General features: G+C 31.2%; 1 protein-coding gene across 4 annotated transcripts; it reads left to right on the forward strand.

Annotated features, from left to right (window-relative positions):
* Positions 1-8,145: 8,145 nt before the first annotated feature.
* Positions 8,146-18,083, forward strand: LOC100811264 (serine/threonine-protein kinase BLUS1). 4 transcript variants are annotated; one of them, XM_006589172.4, is made up of 19 exons: positions 8,146-9,006; positions 9,084-9,128; positions 9,397-9,478; positions 9,607-9,675; positions 10,013-10,183; positions 10,265-10,330; positions 11,613-11,681; positions 11,766-11,834; positions 11,908-12,182; positions 15,892-16,028; positions 16,135-16,229; positions 16,306-16,344; positions 16,436-16,495; positions 16,658-16,750; positions 16,874-16,925; positions 17,013-17,068; positions 17,243-17,307; positions 17,404-17,455; positions 17,632-18,083. In XM_006589172.4, the coding sequence occupies exons 1-19, from the start codon at positions 8,462-8,464 to the stop codon at positions 17,692-17,694; spliced, it is 2,103 nt and encodes a 700-aa protein (XP_006589235.1). In that variant the 5' UTR covers positions 8,146-8,461; the 3' UTR covers positions 17,695-18,083. The 4 variants fall into 4 exon arrangements, with proteins under 4 accessions (XP_006589235.1, XP_003536176.1, XP_014618721.1 ...); XM_003536128.5 differs by having other exon boundaries at positions 16,661-16,750; XM_014763235.3 differs by having other exon boundaries at positions 11,772-11,834.
* The last annotated feature ends 1,241 nt before the right edge of the window (positions 18,084-19,324 follow it).

The following is a 19,324-nucleotide window of genomic DNA, read 5'->3' on the forward strand; positions in this document are numbered from 1 at the left end:
GGATGGTAAATGATTGGTTTAGATATAAGCATAATTGGTGAGGAAAAATAATTCAAAACAAATCTATATATAAAGTATGATTACTTAGGATATGTTTGATTTAGGAAAGAAAACAAAAAGGAAAAAATAAGACTGAAAAATGAAATGATATTTTAAGTTACTTGGTTGATTAGAAAAAACCAAAGGAAAAATATATATTTTTTCTTGTTTAGTCTTGCAAAAATTAAAATATATATATATATATATATATATATATATATATATATATATATATTAAATAAAGAATGAACTATAATATAAGTATAATTATTTTTTGTCTTTCTTTTAAAAATAATTCCTTCCCCTCCGTTTGCATTTATTCAAAGTTGGACAGAACAAAAACGTATCTAGGTCCTATATGAAACTATTCTTTCCTACTTTTATCTGCCAATTTCAAACTATATGTAGAAGAAATGAATAACAAGTTATTTTCTGTCCATCCATTATAGTTCTTTTCTCTTTAGGTCAATCAAACAAAGAGTTTAAGTCAAGCAATAAGGTTCTTGGGTATTGGCTGAAATTCATCATAATATGTCAGATCACAAGTCAAGCAAGAGGAGTCTGAGCTTGCAGAGTTGCCATACACTAGTATATTCACATTGGACATTATTTGATGTGGCTGAAACCTGAAACTTGAAACTTCAAACTTGAAAGACGAAATATATTAGTGGTGCAGGAGCAATAAGGTTTTTAGGCTACTAGCCTTCGAAATATATTAGTGGGCTTATCCAAGTTTATTGGGCCATAACAAATCCGCATGTCAGCTTCGTCATAACAGTTATTTAATGCATCCCATATTTTTTCTTGGTGCACTCCCAAAATTCCTGATATCCCCTTTTTTACCCTTCCTTTCCCAAGCAAAACCGTAGTTACTTCTCCCCCCAAACCTTCATCACCACCACACCCCACCTCCACCCAACACTACAGTCACACCCAAACATCATCACAAACACCCAAGGCCACCTCCACATTGCACCAAACCTACCGCCGCGATGCCACCTAACCACCCACCAAGTCACATGTATCAATGTGAGCCATGAACCTTCACACCGCTCCAAACTCATTATCACGTTGCACCACCATAATATAGTTACACATTAAGTAATCTGTAATACAAATACAAATAACTTAATTATTTCTATTCAATATGCATGTAAAGTACAATGTGGGTTGACATGAGTGATTAGTATTTGAAATTAACTCTTATCCTTCTCATGCATGTAAGTTTGGTTCTCTTTGACTCCACTAAAATCTTGCTTTGTGGACAACCCTCTTCAACGGATCCTTTGTTGTCTAGGGATTGTTTGAGTAATTGAGACTAACTAAAATTATTTGTAGTTTGGGCATGTATGGTAACCTTTAGGTAAATCTTTGCTATCAACTTCAACATGTCATTCACGTTTTGTTTAATAATATTGGAAGCTTTTAATCATTGTATTTTTTTTATAAAAAAAATAAGAAAGAAAGAAAAATATGTCAGTGTAACATGTACAAGTGTTAGATCCGATGTAGTGGTTTAAAATAAAATTCCTTAATATTAGATAGCTCTATAATAGCCGGTCTACTTCAATAGGGATCCAAAGAAATTTGAAAAGAAGAAGAAGGAAGATGACACGTAGTATATTGCGTTTAAAGAAATAAAAAAAAATATAGAATACACCAAAATGTCAGCAAAATTGATAAAAAAAAACCTAATAAATGAAAAATTCATTTAAAAAAGTAATATTAAAAATTATAAATATTTGAGAGACTAAACTAAAATTTAATGAAATGCTTTATGTAAATTTTACATAATTAATAAAAAAAATAATGAAAAGATCGAGAGATGCATGAAAGAGAAGATTGCCTTGTTATACCTCCTTTTTTTTTGTCCTTGCTTGTTATGTAATCTTATATTGGGTAGATAGAACGAAAATAAAAGAAGAGATACAAATATGAAATTTGAATTGAAAAAGAAAAAAAAAATTCTAATTGATATTTTTTTCCATTTTCTCATTAACTAAATAAAAGAGAATATATTATTATATGTATTCTCTTTATTCTGTATGTTTCTTTAAACATATATACCATAAGTGTCGTAGTATTGTCCAACTAAAAAACTGAATATTTCCTCCTTGTGGAACATTATTTACTATGCTACTAGCTCCAATCATCCTCGACATCATCGATGCTCTAAGCGTTTGTCACGATGATTTTGCTAAACAATGATCAATGGTTTATGTTTTCAACCTACGACCTTAAACATGAAAAGCATGGTAGAATACAAAAATACATAAATGCTCTCCAAATGCATTAGAAATAATACTTTTGAAAATTCAAATTTATCCTTGTTTAGTTGGTTTTGCTTTTTTCTTCTCATTTTAGACGGCAACAGAGCTTATGTTCATTGATTTCATCATCCATGATTCCGAACACCACCACCCTGGCTCACATGCATGATTCTCCTTTAAGAGTGTGTTTCATGAATTAAAAATTCATTATCGGAAATGTGAACATAGGAATGTTATGTTATTTCAAGTTTGCTATGAGTTTTTTTTTTTTTTTAAAAAGAAAAATCTCGAATATTGTTCATTTTCAAGAAAGTAATCATATTATAATTTATTTCATTCTCATTTCAACGGTGAGGAATGAGAAAGTTGTATTCTCATGAAAATGTGAAAAAAAAAATTCTTTTAGTAATTTAATTAAAACTTCCACTTGTTACTCTTATTTTTCATTTTAATTATTTTAAATTATAAAAATTATTTCTAGAAATGTTAAAATCTATACCAAATATTTTGTAAAATATTATTTAAAATAAAAAAAATAGTATTCCTGATTATAATATTCTTAAAAATGTAACTCAAAATATATAATACAACTTTTTTTAATTAGCAGCAAAATCCAAGTAATATAATGCAAATACATCCGAGAAATTAAGAAAGAAAAAACAAATTAATGACAGTAGCAGAGAAACACTTATGCCACCTCCAGAGATCAACACCATCCCCATCATCTGCTATGGAAGTGGAAACAAATGTTCCCTTGCCACGCACCAAACTTGTGGTTATAAAAATAACTAAATATTAAGTATTACAAAATTAAAACAATTTCAGTTATTGTATGGTAACCCGTGATATGAGTTATTTTCAGTGAGAGCATGGATGCTCCAAATGAGTGACTACTCTAGATCACGGGGACCCTTATTTCTTTTCCTGATTATATATATATATATGCACGGTGGTGTCTGTTTTGTGTCTGCTAGTGAATAAACAATTGCGAAATTAAATTATCTTAACTTGGTAAAATACTACCATTTCCTTTCAATCCGTGTCTTGTCTTCCCAATTACAAGTTGCAATCTTGGAAATTTTGGAATTCATAAATAAGAGAATCAATTATTTCACACCTCACAAGTTGCATTTCTTTTCAAGAGTTTGTTGGCAACTTGTTCTCAAAATAAACTCATCAATTTAGGGAACTGGACCGTTTGGAGATATGCAATGTACCTTACGTAAAAATGCTGTGTCTTACGACTGAGGAACAACCAACATAGGATCATTAAATATTGATAATGATACTGATAGATTCCCACAAGAAGTTCAGCGGTTGGTGATGCAACTGCTGCAGATCGATCGTTTTTTTGTTCAATTCTGCCTCTGTTGTTGTCTCTATTATCGTGGGCCGTTCATCTGGGTTTCGCTGTGGGCTATAAAGCCTACCCACCAATTTTATTTCATGAATCAAGATTCCCTATTGATACACCAGTGCATAACTATTTTTATTTATTTATTTATTTACTTTAGGAGAGATAATCTTGTTTGAGTTTCATTAAGTTGAAATAACATTAATTAATTACCAACCAACATGATATGGTAGGAATGATATATAACTTTTTTCCCTTAAGCATGTGGTTAGGTGTTTAATTCTAAATCTCGATCATCCTCAATTGATTATTCATTGACTTGTGAGAGAGGAATTGTCTGAGTTAATTCAAAATAAAAATACAAATATCAACTTAAATTTGCTTCAATTTGTCCTTATATGTTTTTTAAATATATTTTGACCTACTTCACTCTTAAAATATGTTTGAGATCAAAAGGGTTTAATGTAGTTAGTTAAGCAATATGCCTGTTATAAATTTTTTAGTATCATTTTCGATTTCTACATATAAAAAAATATATTTTTGAGAGAAATTTTGAAAGAAAACAATGGACAGGTATTTTTTATTTCTTAATTTTAAAAATAAAAAATAATATAAAATTTAACATTTTTTTATCAAAAAAATATTAGTTGTTAATTATTAGTGCTTGTTAGTAGGGAAAATTGAACCTATAATCTTTTCCTTCTTCTCTTCTCCTTTTACCATAAAGCCAATCTTATAACTTCACAATAAATTTAACTTAAATTTAATGTCTTATTTTTTAAAAAAAGTTTAAATAATAATGTTTCATAATTTAAAATAAATAAAAAATATTATTTTAAACAAACGTATCTTTAAAAAATATATAATTTTATCAATTATGTACCACAAGTAAATCTATTTTTAGAATCCTAAAAATGTTTGAAATTTTATGTAGTTTGTTGTATGTGGACACACATGTTTGCATCTGATTTAGAGGACTTTGACCCACATGAAAATATCAATGCAGATTAGTATGACCCCAACACATTAAAAGAATCAAGAATTCTAATTAACCTCACGTCAACTTTGATTTAGAGGTGAAGCATATAATTTGGTATGTAATTTGTTAATAACGTATAGCGCAAATAACTTGATTCACTCCTATAGGTGTTTCTCATGTGTCATTATGTAAAGATCACTATCATAACCTGTGAAAGAACAATATAAGTATAGGCCATTAAGGCCTTGAATGTAATCTTAATCTTCTGCACTCTTAGTTTTCTCTTATAAATATTGACTCGAGCATCGGGATCCTTGCAACTATACTACCAAAGTGCCGATAAAAAAAATATACTACCAAAGTGGAAAATACTATCGAATATGTTATCAAATTTAACAATACGTACTGGCTTGTCATGATTAAAGCCCAACAAAAATAGATATTACTAGAAAACAAAACATTTAATCAAAAGTGCAACAATTAAAGAATATTGAGTTAACTTCTTCAACTCTTCTTTTTTTTCTTTGTGAATAAAAGGGGGAAAGAAGGCCCAAGACAACTAAAAATCACAAGGAGACATGGTGGAAGAAGCGTCCGCTAAAATAACGTTAAACAAAAAGGAAGAAATAATCTCAAAAACTCTACTTTACCTAAAGAGTGACCAAAACTAACTAACTTATCAGCTACTTGATTCGCTTCACACAAAAGTGTACATCCAAACAAGGATACCATCAACCCTTTTGAAAGAATAAATCAACAATGAGTTAGCTGAACCCCAAATATAACAATAAGGCACTTGTCATTCTTCTAAGCCATTTTATGGCTAAGATAAATGATAATATTGAGCTAGTATATTAGTTTGGGGCAACTGTTCTACACCTCGTTCAGAGGACTTGTGCCCACAAAATTGACACCACACCAACTCCCATGTCACCGCGAAACATATGAACACGTCCATAATTCATTAACAATGTTTAGCACAAATTACAGGATTTGCAGTCGGAGGTTTTTCTCACGTTTTATCTGGTAAGAATCACTACAATAACTTATAAAAGAATGATATAAATAAGTCATAAAAATCTCAAGTATACTCTCAAGCTTCTACATTCTTAAAATATTTGCTTTTACCCATAAGAACCAAACTCAAACAACAGAAAAATTATAATAATTCATATCCAGTGTAATAAACTAAGATGGATTCCCTTAGTTTTTACACTAACCTCCTCTTACAAACACTTGGTTGATTAAATCCATGTAAACAAACCACCAAAGTTTAGCTTGTACAAAAAGAGATTCTATTCCAATATTTCATCCTACACTAAATAACATGCATACACACACAAATATATATATATATATATACTTTATTTTCATAAAACGTCACTGTCAAAATACTTTCACGAAAAGTTCCTAAAACTAAAATATATAATATGAATTACTGATTCAGCGAAAGCAAAAGCTACTTTGCCTCTTCCTTTTCTTATAATTTCCATTTACTTCAATGTTCCATAAAAACCAAATCTAAAGACAACTTCTTTAGGCTACATTGCATAGGATGGCAAAATTGATCTGTCATGCTATTAATACTATTTATAGCAAGCATACCCGACAAATACAAAAAAAAAATAGTTTTAAGCTATACGTGTTGCATTTTTTCTTTTGCACCTTCAGTTTAATTAGGGGAAAGAAAAAGACAAACATGACGTTAAATGCAATTCACCCCGAGGAAGGGCAGCTGAAATGCAACATCGATGCCTATATATTTCAGGAAGATTCAGAATCACCTTGGAAGCTTTCTTTCCGCTACAACATTCTGGTTTTATGGGTCACTAACACCTCAAGAAGCCGGGGCAATGGCACTCATTACTGCTATAAATTGGGTTCAATCTATGAACATTTCAAATATCATATTTAAGCTTGATTTCAATTTGGAAGTATGTAGTGGACTGAGTCACTGCAAGAAAGATCATGTTAACAGAGTTGGGAGGAATTGTTATAAGGTGTATTCAGAAAATTAGTTCTTTTCAAAACTTTGCAGTAAAGTTTACTAGCAGACAGACCAACCAAGTTGCCTATGAGCTAGCTAGGATATATAAGTTTTATGCTCGTTAGCATATTTTTGTATTTCATGTCAAGTTGTATTGAACCTTTCATTTAATTGAAATGATATAATATGAGATTTTTTCTGTAAAAAAATATATAAGTAAATTAGTTATAAGATTAAATACGTATTAATAATTCAATTAATCTATAATTTAACATGTATGATGATCAAAATTTTATCACCTGATTTTATGGTTGGATCTACAAGTTTTACATTTTATAAAAGGTTAACAAAAAACAAATGTAAAAACTTACTCTTAAAGTAAGTTAACTCTCACAACTATGTTAAAATAAATTATAATTTTGTTTCTCTTGGGTTTTTAAATTTATGATTTTAATTTCTTAATTTTTAATTATAATATTTGATTTCCTAATTTTATAAATTGATTGTTTTAGTTTTCCTGGTAGATTATTCACTATTAATTGTGATTAATAGTGTTATTAAATTAATTATAAATTAAATAAAATTTTTAAATATAATTAGGAATATTTTAGTCATTACATTTAAAATATTGGTTAGAATGTAATTTTTGTCCTTTTCTTTTTTAAAATTCGTGATTTTAATTTTCTTATTTTTTAATTGAGACAATTTATTTTTGACTTTTTAAAAGTTTATAATTTTAGTTCCTTATTTTTAATTGAGATATTTCACTCTATTTTTAAAAAGTTCTTGCTAACAATTTCAACCATTGATATATATATATATATATATATATATATATTGACATATGTTTATCTATTGTTCATGTGATAAATATTTTTTTAATTTCTAACAAACTTAATTTATTAAAAAATAAAAAAGTGCATAGTCAAGTTTAAAATAGACAGAAGAGGACCAAAATCATAATTTTTAAAAAAAAAATGGGGAACAAAATGTTTTAGTTAAAAAATATGGGAAGTAATACCATATATTTCTTAAAAGTAAATGATAAAATATCTCAATTAAAAAATAGAAAGATTAAAATCACACATTAAAAAATAAAAAAATAAAAGTTATATTTTAACCTAAAATATTTTAACTACATGTTTGAATATTTACACACGGTTAAACCTAAATATCATGTCAAAATTAATAATACATGTAGAAACTACAAATATGGGTGTGAATAAAAGTTAAACATGGCTTAATTCTAAACACATACTAAATTCCATCTCCTCTCCTCCAAACCCCTAAAATAAAATATGTATGAAGTTTCTTTAAAATTTTATTTTCTTTTAAATCAAGTATATTCATATTTTGATAATCACAAATACACTTTAATTTACACTTAAACGTAACATATAATTATAAAAAAATAAAAATATCCTTAGAACGAAAAGGATAGTTAATAATAAAAAAGTGGTAAAATAAAGGGAATATAGAATAAGTGAAGGAAAAGAGAGAAAGAAAGAATTATTGTGAAAAGTTGGGAGGTTATATAATAGGAGAGTAGAGGGAGGCAGTAGAAAGTGAAAAAAGAGTGGAAAAGAGGGTCCCATTGGAAGAGTCGGAAGCGGAGGGGAGGGGAGAGGAAGAAGGAACATGTCAGGCGTTAGAGATGGGCGTTGTTGTTGTTGGTGTGCCCACCCATCCCCAATCCAAACACTCTTCTCTTAGTACCCTAATCTACTTATTATTATCACAAACACAACCCAACCCTTCCATCTTCTTCTTCTTCAATCCATGCCGGTCAACGCCAGCTGGTGCTGAGGGTCAATCGAGGTCTTCCTTTCTCAATGGGGAGCGGGAGCAGAAGCTACTCGGCCAACCCCGCCGACTACAAGCTTCTAGAAGAAGTCGGTTACGGCGCCAGCGCCACCGTGTACCGCGCAATCTACCTCCCTTACAACGAAGAGGTCGCCGTGAAGTGCCTGGATCTGGATCGCTGCAACAGCAATCTGGACGACATAAGAAGAGAAGCGCAGACCATGAGCCTAATCGAGCACCCCAACGTCGTGAGGGCTTTCTGCTCCTTCGTCGTGGAGCGGAGTCTGTGGGTTGTGATGGGATTCATGGCGCAGGGCTCCTGCCTGCACCTCATGAAGGCTGCGTATCCCGAGGGATTCGAAGAGGCCGCCATCGGATCTATCCTCAAGGAGACTCTCAAGGCGTTGGAGTATCTCCATCGACACGGACACATTCACCGCGACGTTAAGGCCGGGAATATTCTTCTTGACGATAACGGCCTGGTCAAGCTCGCTGACTTTGGTGTTTCCGCTTGCATGTTCGACACCGGCGACCGCCAGCGCTCCAGAAACACCTTCGTCGGAACTCCGTGCTGGTACTTCTCTTCCTTCTCTTGCTTCCGTTGCCGTTAACTGTTTCTGTGATTAGATTTTGATGTGATTGTTTTCGCAGGATGGCGCCGGAGGTGCTGCAACCTGGAACCGGTTACAATTTCAAGTCAGTTTGTTGTATTTTTGTTCTGGACGAAATTTAGATACGAATTTTCTTGGTGCTTTTATTTAGAATTGGAGTTTTCTATGTAATCTATGTTGACGTTTAATGCATAAACTGATTACTGAGGTGAAACTCTGATTCTAATTGAAGAGCAATGTTGAAAGCATCTACTAAGGATTTGCGTCTAAGTTTTGTCAGTTCGTACTTAATGCTTCGGTTTACCTGTGTGATTCGGACTTGGTTTCTGATTTGCTTGGATTGGGTTGGACAGGGCGGATATTTGGTCGTTTGGGATTACGGCGTTGGAGTTGGCTCATGGTCACGCGCCTTTCTCCAAGTATCCTCCCATGAAGGTAGGCTGTAATCGTGTATCTGTTTGCTGCACTGTTTTCAGAATGGTGCTGTTCTTTGAGTCTTAGGTTCTTGTGATTTGTAATGTTGTGCTGGTGAGATAGGGATTCACTGTTTGTTTCGGGTGTAGGTTCTTTTGATGACCATTCAGAATGCTCCTCCGGGGCTTGATTATGATCGTGATAGAAAGTTCTCCAAGGTATGGGTGTTCTTTCTGCCTAGACGGATACATTGTTATTGAATGCATTCGTGGTTTTGTTTGGTTTATTGATCATGGTTAATTAATTGCAACGGACACATTTATTAAATGCAGACACACAAGTATGACAGTGCCTATGTTTCTGCTTAATAGACATGTATTCCGGACAAAATATTAAACAATTTAATATACATAATAGCAATACGTTAGCTTTTAGTGTGATAGAAATGACGACATACAGACGTTACAGTGCTTGTGTTTACAGTAGTGATAATATTAACAATAATGATTGTAGTAGTAGTAGCAGTCTAATTAAAGTATTTCCAGTTGTGACCAGTCTTTTAAGGAAATGGTTGCTATGTGCCTGGTAAAAGATCAAACAAAGAGGCCATCTGTGGAGAAGTTACTCAAACACTCCTTCTTCAAACAAGCTAAGCCACCGGAGCTTTCTGTAAAGAAATTATTTGCTGATTTACCGCCTTTGTGGAACCGTGTAAAATCCCTCCAGGTTTGATATCATGCATACCTGTTTTAAAATTTCACTTAATCTGTTACTTTTGCTTTGCTTGACATAACAAAAACCTTCCAGCATAAAGATGCAGCCGAGCTAGCACTAAAGAAAATGCCTTCTGCAGAACAAGAAGCTATATCTCAAGTAAGGCTGATAATCAAATTTCATTTGTCATATAATGTGATATATATCTAGTCAATGGTTTCAAGGAGCATTTCCATGAATGGCTGATGGATGTTATCCAAGTTTGCCACCCCCCGTTTCCTTGATACTGGTTTCCTTCTCTACTTGAAACCTTGATTTGTAGAGCGTATTCAAGTCTGTTGATTGATAGGGTGCATTACATACTTAAAATGGTAGACCTTTGTTCGATCGTACTTCAATATTTGTTGATCTACTCTTATTTTAGAATACACAACTTGGAGAGTGACACCCTCACTCTCCTCACTTTCTTAATTAGGCATTCCCAATATTCTCTTTCATCACTCCTTTGGATGTCCGTTTGTCACGCTACTCCTGCATTTGGCTAAAAAAATTTCTCTTTCAACCATCTTAAACTATCCTCCTTTTATCTTTTTTTCTTCTTCTGTATACTTAATCTTCTTAACCACCTATCATTTTTAATCTATCCTCTTTTATTTATATCCCTGAATTAAATTTCAATAGGTTTTTTTAAAAGAAATTATAGTAGTTAATAATAACCTTATATCATAATTTAAATTGTTCATTGTAAATCGAAAATATAGTTTGTATGTTCAAAGATATTTATTTATTATGAATTTTAAATATAATATAATTTATTTATTTAATTATTTTATTATGAATTTTAATTATATAAATATAAACATTTATTTTGTGCAATACACTAGACTAAAATACGATTTTTACAATTTCAACACTTATTTACACTAACCAAGATTTCATACTCATTTGGCCTTGCTGTGAAATTTTTCTTTGTTGACAAGTGCTTTCTTGAAAAACATTCCTATAAAAAGCTTTATTATAAAGAAACAATTCTGTGAATAGATAATGTTTTTTCCTGCTTTATTGGAAAATCTCCAGTTTATTACACCTCTTTAACTAAAGTTTTTCTGCCCCCTCCCCAACTTATAATCCCTATCATGTTTTAGCCAAACATCTAAATAATTATTATCAAATGAATTAAAGTGCTTTTCTTTACTGAAATGCATGTGTTTATTCAAAGCTCTGCCAAAAACTCCAGTATCTACAAATGCGAGGGATTTTATGCAATTGGTCCCAAAAAGGTGTTTTCAAGCAAGATAAAGAGATAACCATTTTCTTTTTGGAAGCCTGTCATTTTGAAGTTTCTCAGTGAACCATTATCACCTATATGTTCATGCTGGAAATAAGAAGCCTTGTTGCTTTTATAACCATTGAAATCTAATCCACTTATTTTACTTTCTAGAGTGAATATCACCGAGGAGTTAGTGCATGGAACTTCGATATTGATGATTTGAAAGCACAAGCGGCATTGGTATGTTATTGTGTTTTCAGATTGTATTTACTTGACTAGTTTTTCTCTTTCTTTGATCTGAACAAATGGCTTCAATTTTACTAGATGCAGGACGATGATGATATTGCAGAGATGAGGGAAGAAGATGAAAACAAATTCTTCAGCTCTTACAAGGTTGGGTCAACTGTTCTAAACTTTCGTAGCCTTAAAAATAATCTATTAAAATCTTCGTTGTTTGTCATGACAGGGCACAACTGATTCCCAGTTTATTGTGGACAAAAAGAATTCAAATAACTTGCAACAAGATGAGTTCACATCACAAGTAGGTAGTAATGACATACCAAAGAGTGAGAAAAGAAATGGATCAGTTGCTGAAGCAACACCATCTACTTTAGAGAATGATGTGGGAACAAGCAAAGTTAAAACTCAATCAGTGAAACTTGGTAAAACCCAAAGTGGACCCCTGATGCCAGGCTTAGTGCTTGGCCATTCTTCATCTGAAAGAGGGCGTACATTTGAAAGGTACATTGTATTTGCATATTATATCTTTGTTGTTGTTTTTATATTAGGCTGTTGTTGGAAGTTCCAGAGAGAATGAAATGAAAAAGGAAAGGGAGAGAAGGGAAGGAATGGAAAGCAATTGCCTTCCCTATGTTTGATGACTAAAGATGAAAGGAAGTGTAAGTTGAATAAGGTGGTCCAGTGCATGAGGTTCCCACCTAGTGGGGTCCGGGGAGGGTATATGTAATTATGTATGCAGCCTTACCTTCACAAGCTGATATACTGTTTCTAGGATTTGAACCTGTGATCTTCAGGTCTCAAAGCAGCAACCTTACCACTACCTAAGCTTATCCTCGAAAGAGTGAGCTAAAGAGTTATAATTATAAGTGCAAAATTTCAACATAACCCTACCAAACTTTTTGGAACTTCTCAATTTATTGCGTAAAATAGTAAATGAGGTAGTTTTCAAAATAAAATTAAAGCTATTCTCCTTCATTACCCTGTTTCCCCTCAAAATTTGGAGAGAATAAAAGATGACTTTTTGTAACTTCTCAATTTATTGCATAAAATAGTAAATGAGGTAGTTTTCAAAATAAAATTAAAGCTATTCTGCTTCATTACCCTGTTTCCCATCAAAATTTGGAGAGAGTAAAAGATGAGTTTTCAGAGGGGGAATAATTCCCCCTCATATGATGCCCTTGCGGCCTTGCCTTCATATTGTTTTAATACTCAAGGAGCTATTTCCTTTCCATGGTAATCATTGTTCCTTGTACAATTAGGCTCTTAGTTGAGGAAAGATAAAAACAAGTAGGCTTTGATGTGTTTGTTAGTGTTGAAAATATGTTGTTTTATATAAAATATGGGACCCACGACCTGGTACTTAATTATTTTGTGATTTTGAGATATTTTTTTTGGTTTGCCATGACTTTTCAGACTTGGAACTTTTTTGTGCTTGCTAAATTTGTTGAAAGTGTTGGTCCAAGAAGTCAAGGTAATCAGTTTCTGAGTTTGAAGGACAAAAGTAACACTTGGAAGTTACCAGTTTTCTCAGTAAACTAATACCATCAAATAAACTGTATATATAGGTTAAAAAATAAATACCCTAAGAAAAGAAGTTTGCTACATTATATATCTAAAGAGATGGAGCATTTACTAACAAGACTAGCTCAAAGTATTATCAGTGGAGGATGAGTTGGTTATATTGGTTTATATCTTTGAAAGCATTTCATTTTTAAATTCTTTTTTGGTTTGAGCCTGTGTGGAAAAGACCTGTAGAAGCCCTAGTAAGGAAAATAGTTTAGATGGAGGGTAACCCTATTGTTAGAGGTAGAAGAGTCCGAGAAAAACAATAGGCAAACTCGTTATTAAGATGGATTTAGAGGTCAATGGTTTGTCTATTAATACGAATCACAATAGAATATTATGTTGTCGTTTGATTCATGTAGCCGATCCTAATATGAAAAGGCTTGGTTGTTGTCGTCGTTAAAGATTGTAGAACTAAATGATGCTAAAATATTTTATATGGAGAGTTTTGTAAAGGTGATTCACCTTTATATTAGTATGGAATAAAGATAATAAGTAAGGCAATATATGGGTTGAGCTGTTCATAAACTTTTTAAGCTTGACTTGTTAAATGTTCAAATAAACTTGTTTGTTCAACTAAACAAAGAAGCTCAAGTTTTTTTCAATTCAGATTTGTTATATATAGGATTGACTTTAAAACTCATAAATAGCTTGTGTGTTTTTTGTATCAATGGCAAAAAAAAATAATTTAATTTTAGATAAGACAATGCATAAACAATATATATTACTACTTAGTAAATTATTAATCCATCTTGAGAATTGTAATTTTATTTATTGCTACTACATTGTTCAAAACGTTTTGCACTTTCTTCATATTTTTTTCTTCATCTTCTAGAGCGATTCTTGTGTCAGCATAGTGCCTATTAGGCACAACCAATTGAAAGCTCCGGATGTGTTAGAATAATAATAAAGTTTGTGTTGAAACTATTTAACTATTCTAAGCTTTTGATTGGTTATGCCTATAGGCATTGCACTCATGCAAGAACTGCTCCATCTTCCAGCATAATATGCCTACTGAAAATGATGTCAAAAAACATAAAAAGTTGCTTCATAGAGATATTTGGTACAGAGGGGAAAAAAATCTATAAATGAGCTAATGATGGCGAACTCAGTTTATATTTTAAGGTTGAATTACTATTTTGGTCCTCTAATTTATTTTTTAGGTTCAATTTAGTCCTCTTATTATTTGAAGGGTCAATTAAGTCCTGCAATTTTTAAAAAAGGTTCAGTTAGGCTCCTTTATTTTTGAAAGTTTCGATTAGGTCCCTTGTTTTAAAAATGAGTTCAATTTGGTCCCATTGAAAACCAAATTTGATCCTATCTTCTAAAATTTCCAGAGCAGATGGAAGAAAAATGAGACCAAATTGAATCCATTTTAAAAAATAAAGGACCTAATTGAACATTTTAAAAGTAAAGAGACCTAATTGAACCATTTTAAAAAATTACAGGGTCTATTGAACCTTTTAATAATAAGTGGACCAAATTGAATCTAAAAAACAAATTAGAGAACCAAAATAGTAATTTAAACTTTTTTAAAACAAGGCAAACCCAAGTTTTTAAATTTAATTTGTTTAAATAAATGAATCTCAAGTCAAGTTGGAGGTTCAAGTGCTCGGCCTGGCTCTACTTAAAACTTTCCTAACAAGATAAGGAAACTACACACATGTCAATTAATCTCAGGTGTCAAATTTTGTAAAACCACACCTCCAATAACTTTTTACCAAAAATAAACTTATTCAATCTAACTGTTAAATTAAAAGTTCATATGAGATGGATATAGTCTAAAACATTTCATACAATTTCTAATTCAATTGATACTTCATTGCATGATTTTTATTATAACATAAAACATCCTATTCAAAATATAGGTAAATAGTTACTTTTAGATTACATCTCTATGAATGTTTAAATCATGTGAAACACTACTATTCTAAGAAGATAATTTTATGATTCTTAATTTCATATTACAAAAGTATTATGTTAATTTTAATATGCACAGATGACGGATGAGGTATTAAATAATTTTGGATTAATCTAAAAGTTTGCAAATATAATATATATAATAGGAACTTTTAATCTAATGATAGATTTTAGGATAATATTGTCCAATAAAAAGTTAGAGGTGTAAGAGTGAGTGTAACTCACATAAGTGTAAGTTGATCCCTCCTTTCTCTCTTTCACATACAAGCGCACATGTGTGCCCACACACATGCGCTAGGTTTGGGTACATTCTCCATTTGGAATTGCAGCTGATAGTGTGGAATTGAAAAATAATTATTGTATTGTTTATCAATGGTTAATGGTACCATTCTTCTGTCATAGCTTGTAATTTAGGAAGTACTTTTGGTGACCTATAAACATGGCAATCAATCACGATTATTTTATTTTCATTGAGTTCTAGTAAGTTCAAAGTCTACCTTCGTAAAGTGTGTATTTTCTGGAGAATCTTCTTTATGCCTTCTATATTTCTTGATTTGTCTATAAATATTTTATGTATAAGTGTAATTTGAATTTTGAATAAATAAATTCAATGTTGTGTGTGTCTTTCTGGTTTTGTCCTTTATGCTGCCTGGTGATTGAGGTTTTCTTGTTATCACCAGCATAACCATTTGCTTGTTAAAATTTGTAATGCTTTATTACTTTTTAGGTTTGAGAATGAAAATCAGTTATTGGGTGAGAAAAGTAATCGTGATATACGACGAGCTCCAAGCTTTAGTGGTCCATTAATGCTTCCAAACCGAGCTTCAGCAAATAGTTTATCAGCCCCAATCAAATCTTCTGGAGGTATTTGAATCATCATGTACACCGTAAGGCTGTGTGCTAGTTTTAGTATTTTTCAACCAGCCTCTTAAACACTTGGTTTTGATTTTGTTCACCCAACTCTTGCTAGGATTCAGAGATTCCTTGGATGATAAGTCTAAGGCTAATCTAGTGCAAATTAAAGGACGATTTTCAGTGACATCAGAAAATTTAGATCTGGTGAAGGTATGCTTTTTAGTTTTTTCTTATTAATCAAATGGTCCCTATCGACAACTTCAACTGACTTCATCATATGGAATAGGATATTCCTGTAAGTTCAGTTTCACGCCGATCTTCACAGGTTGGTTGATGATCTAATTGATTATTGTCTATATATTTATTTTTCTTCTTATCCCTCATTTGATGTTCTCTTCCTTTTACGTTAAATATAGGGATCACCAATGAGGAAATCTGCGAGTGTTGGTGATTGGATGGTGGATTTCAAACAAATGGTTTGTACATTTGTCATTTGCTCTAAACCCAACTTTGTTCAAAATCATTTTTGTGAATATTTGGATTCTTTGGTTGGTTACAGAGTATCTAGGATTTTTCATTTATTATTGTATTTGATATATAATGCTTGTCTGTCTTTCATTGCATGTATTTCTCTTCAGCAGTCTTCCAATGATTCTGCCAATATCAATATTCCTGCATCACTTCTAGTGCCTCATCTTCACAATCTTTTTCAGCAGACATCTATTCAACAGGTGAGGGAAGTTTAAGTTTGAGCAATGACATATAATTTGCTGTGTGCCTGCTGGAAAGCTGATCATTTTAAATGTAACTTCTACCAATTTATAGTCATACTGGAAAGTTCTGTTTAATTCCAGGATCTTATAATGAATCTGTTGAATAGCTTGCAAACTGCCGAGGCAATTGATAGTGAGTGATGGATTTTCCATTGATTACGTTTGATGATTTTTTTCCTTAGTATTGGATGAAATAATGAATACAATCAAATTTTTGCAGCTTCTCAGAATGGAAAGTTACCACCATTACCTCGCAATTCAGAGAACAATGGAAGTGTAAGCAATTTTTGTTTGATTTATTCTTCACTTGCATGCTTTTTTTTTTTAACTACTGCCTATGTTAATTTTCTGCTAACCAATCGCCTCTGTTTTGGTGACAAACCTGTAGCATAACATTTTATGATTTTTCATCAGCTTGATGTTCTTTTTTTGACATTGAGTCTTTTATAGGTTGATACAGCAGTTTCAGAGAGGGAACAACTACTGCTGGGCAGAATTTCAGAACTCCAATCCCGGTTAGTTAATATCAATTTGTGAAATGCTTTCTTGGTAGTAACCCTTTTTCTTTGACTTCAAAAAGTTTGACTGCATCTTCTGTCATCTGTTTACAGGATGATTAATTTGACCGAGGAACTGACTTATGAGAAGTTAAGATACGTGCAGGTAAGTTTCTGTACAAGCTTTTATATTTCATCATCCGTGCTGGATTTTTCTTCTGCTATTTTATTTTCTTGCTTGGATTACATACGTGTTACGTCCACAACTTGAAATCCATTTAAATTGAAGTTTTAAAGGTGTCTGTAAAAACTAATGATCAATCTGGTTATTGCTTTGAACAGTTGCAACAACAGCTTGCTCTCTACAGCCAGGAACAAAATGGGGAAAGAGAGGAATTTGCATGAAAGCAGATAATTATGAACCTCCAGGCGAGTGATCAATCATACGTTGAACTCCAATTCTTTCTCTTTTCTGAGGAGAACTACTTTTTGGATGTTTATAGTCAGTCCTTGATAAGTGTCATATATATATGTTATCTGATCCAGCCTTGTGTTCAATAAGCTTTTGTGACGATCTATATATAAAGCCCAGCTAGTGCAAATGAGCAAAATGATGATCGGTCATAGTTAATTTCATTATTTATTTCATTTAAAGATTCAGATGTAAATAAGCTTCTCTGTTGTATCATACTGCAATGCCCTATGTTTGCAGATCAATCCGAAATTCTCGTGATAACTGATAAGAAAGTTGTGGGGACTACCCCGGGGGAGAAATAACATCCCTACACATTGAATTGGTTTTATTATTATTACTATATCGGATTTGAACTTGTATAGGCTTTTTGTATTCTACATGGTAAAATGAGTCAACATGGTAAAATATTCTCGTACTATTCAAATTTACCTTGTTATGGTATCAAATTTTACAATAATGTAACCCGAGTCAAGAATAAACAATTGATTGTTTATTTAGGATCCGATTTTCAAGTTAAAAAGAAAAAAAGTTATTTCATGATGTGATATTTGTATTCTGAATTTTTTCATATGCTTCTAGTTTGGGATGAAAGTGTTAAAATAACCTTGAGGTCTTTTTATATATTCAAGAAAATACCTTTTATAATTATCATGATTATTTGTTAAACATAATTGAAAAAAATATTTTTCTTAAAAAACTCAAACGAGTATTAAATTATTTAACAGTAATTCCTAGTAAAGTTATTTTCTGCAATAATTTCGAACATATATTGAATTTCATTAGTTTAATTATTGAATATTTTGATATTAATTCAATGGTGTATGCTAAATTTTAGTTAAATTTGATATTCGTAATTATGCAATTTTATAATTCATGTTTACTCTTATTTTAAAAAATGTATTATATGTTAAACTTATTTAATAAAGTATTAGTTTTTAAATTGTTATATAAAACCATTAATTTCGTATGCTTAATAAGAATATTAATTTAATGATTAAGTTAATAAGCAAGCAAAGAATTTTAATTTAATACTAATTGATAAGTAAGCAAAAAATTAAAGAATATCAGTACATGACCCTATAAAGCTTTTGTGTTTTTTGGTGAATGTAAAGGTGTTATGTACTATCATCTCATTATATATTACCTTGTAATTTAAGATCGTTAACTTTTATAAAGTAATTTTTAATTAGTTGACAGTAATTTTTTGTTTATACAGATAGTGGATTAATTTCGTTAGAGAATTAGTTAAAAATTAAAGAATTAATTTTTAACTATTTTTTTGCAGGTGAATTATTTTATTAAAAATGTTTGATAAAATTAGTTTATAAATATAAAATGACATGGAAAAAAATTATATAACCTTTAATACACTTTTAGATAATTATAATTATGATTTTAGTTAATTTTAAAAATTTATTTATTTTTGTTTAATGATCACACATTTTATTGAAAAGAAAATTAAATAGTATAAATGATATATTAATAAAATAAATAACGTAATTATAAAGAAAACGTTAAACCATGAATTTTATTAACGAAACAATTAAAAAAATATAATAA

This window comes from Glycine max, chromosome 10 (genome assembly GCF_000004515.6).
Source record: "Glycine max cultivar Williams 82 chromosome 10, Glycine_max_v4.0, whole genome shotgun sequence".
NCBI classification, from domain to species: Eukaryota; Viridiplantae; Streptophyta; class Magnoliopsida; order Fabales; family Fabaceae; genus Glycine; species Glycine max.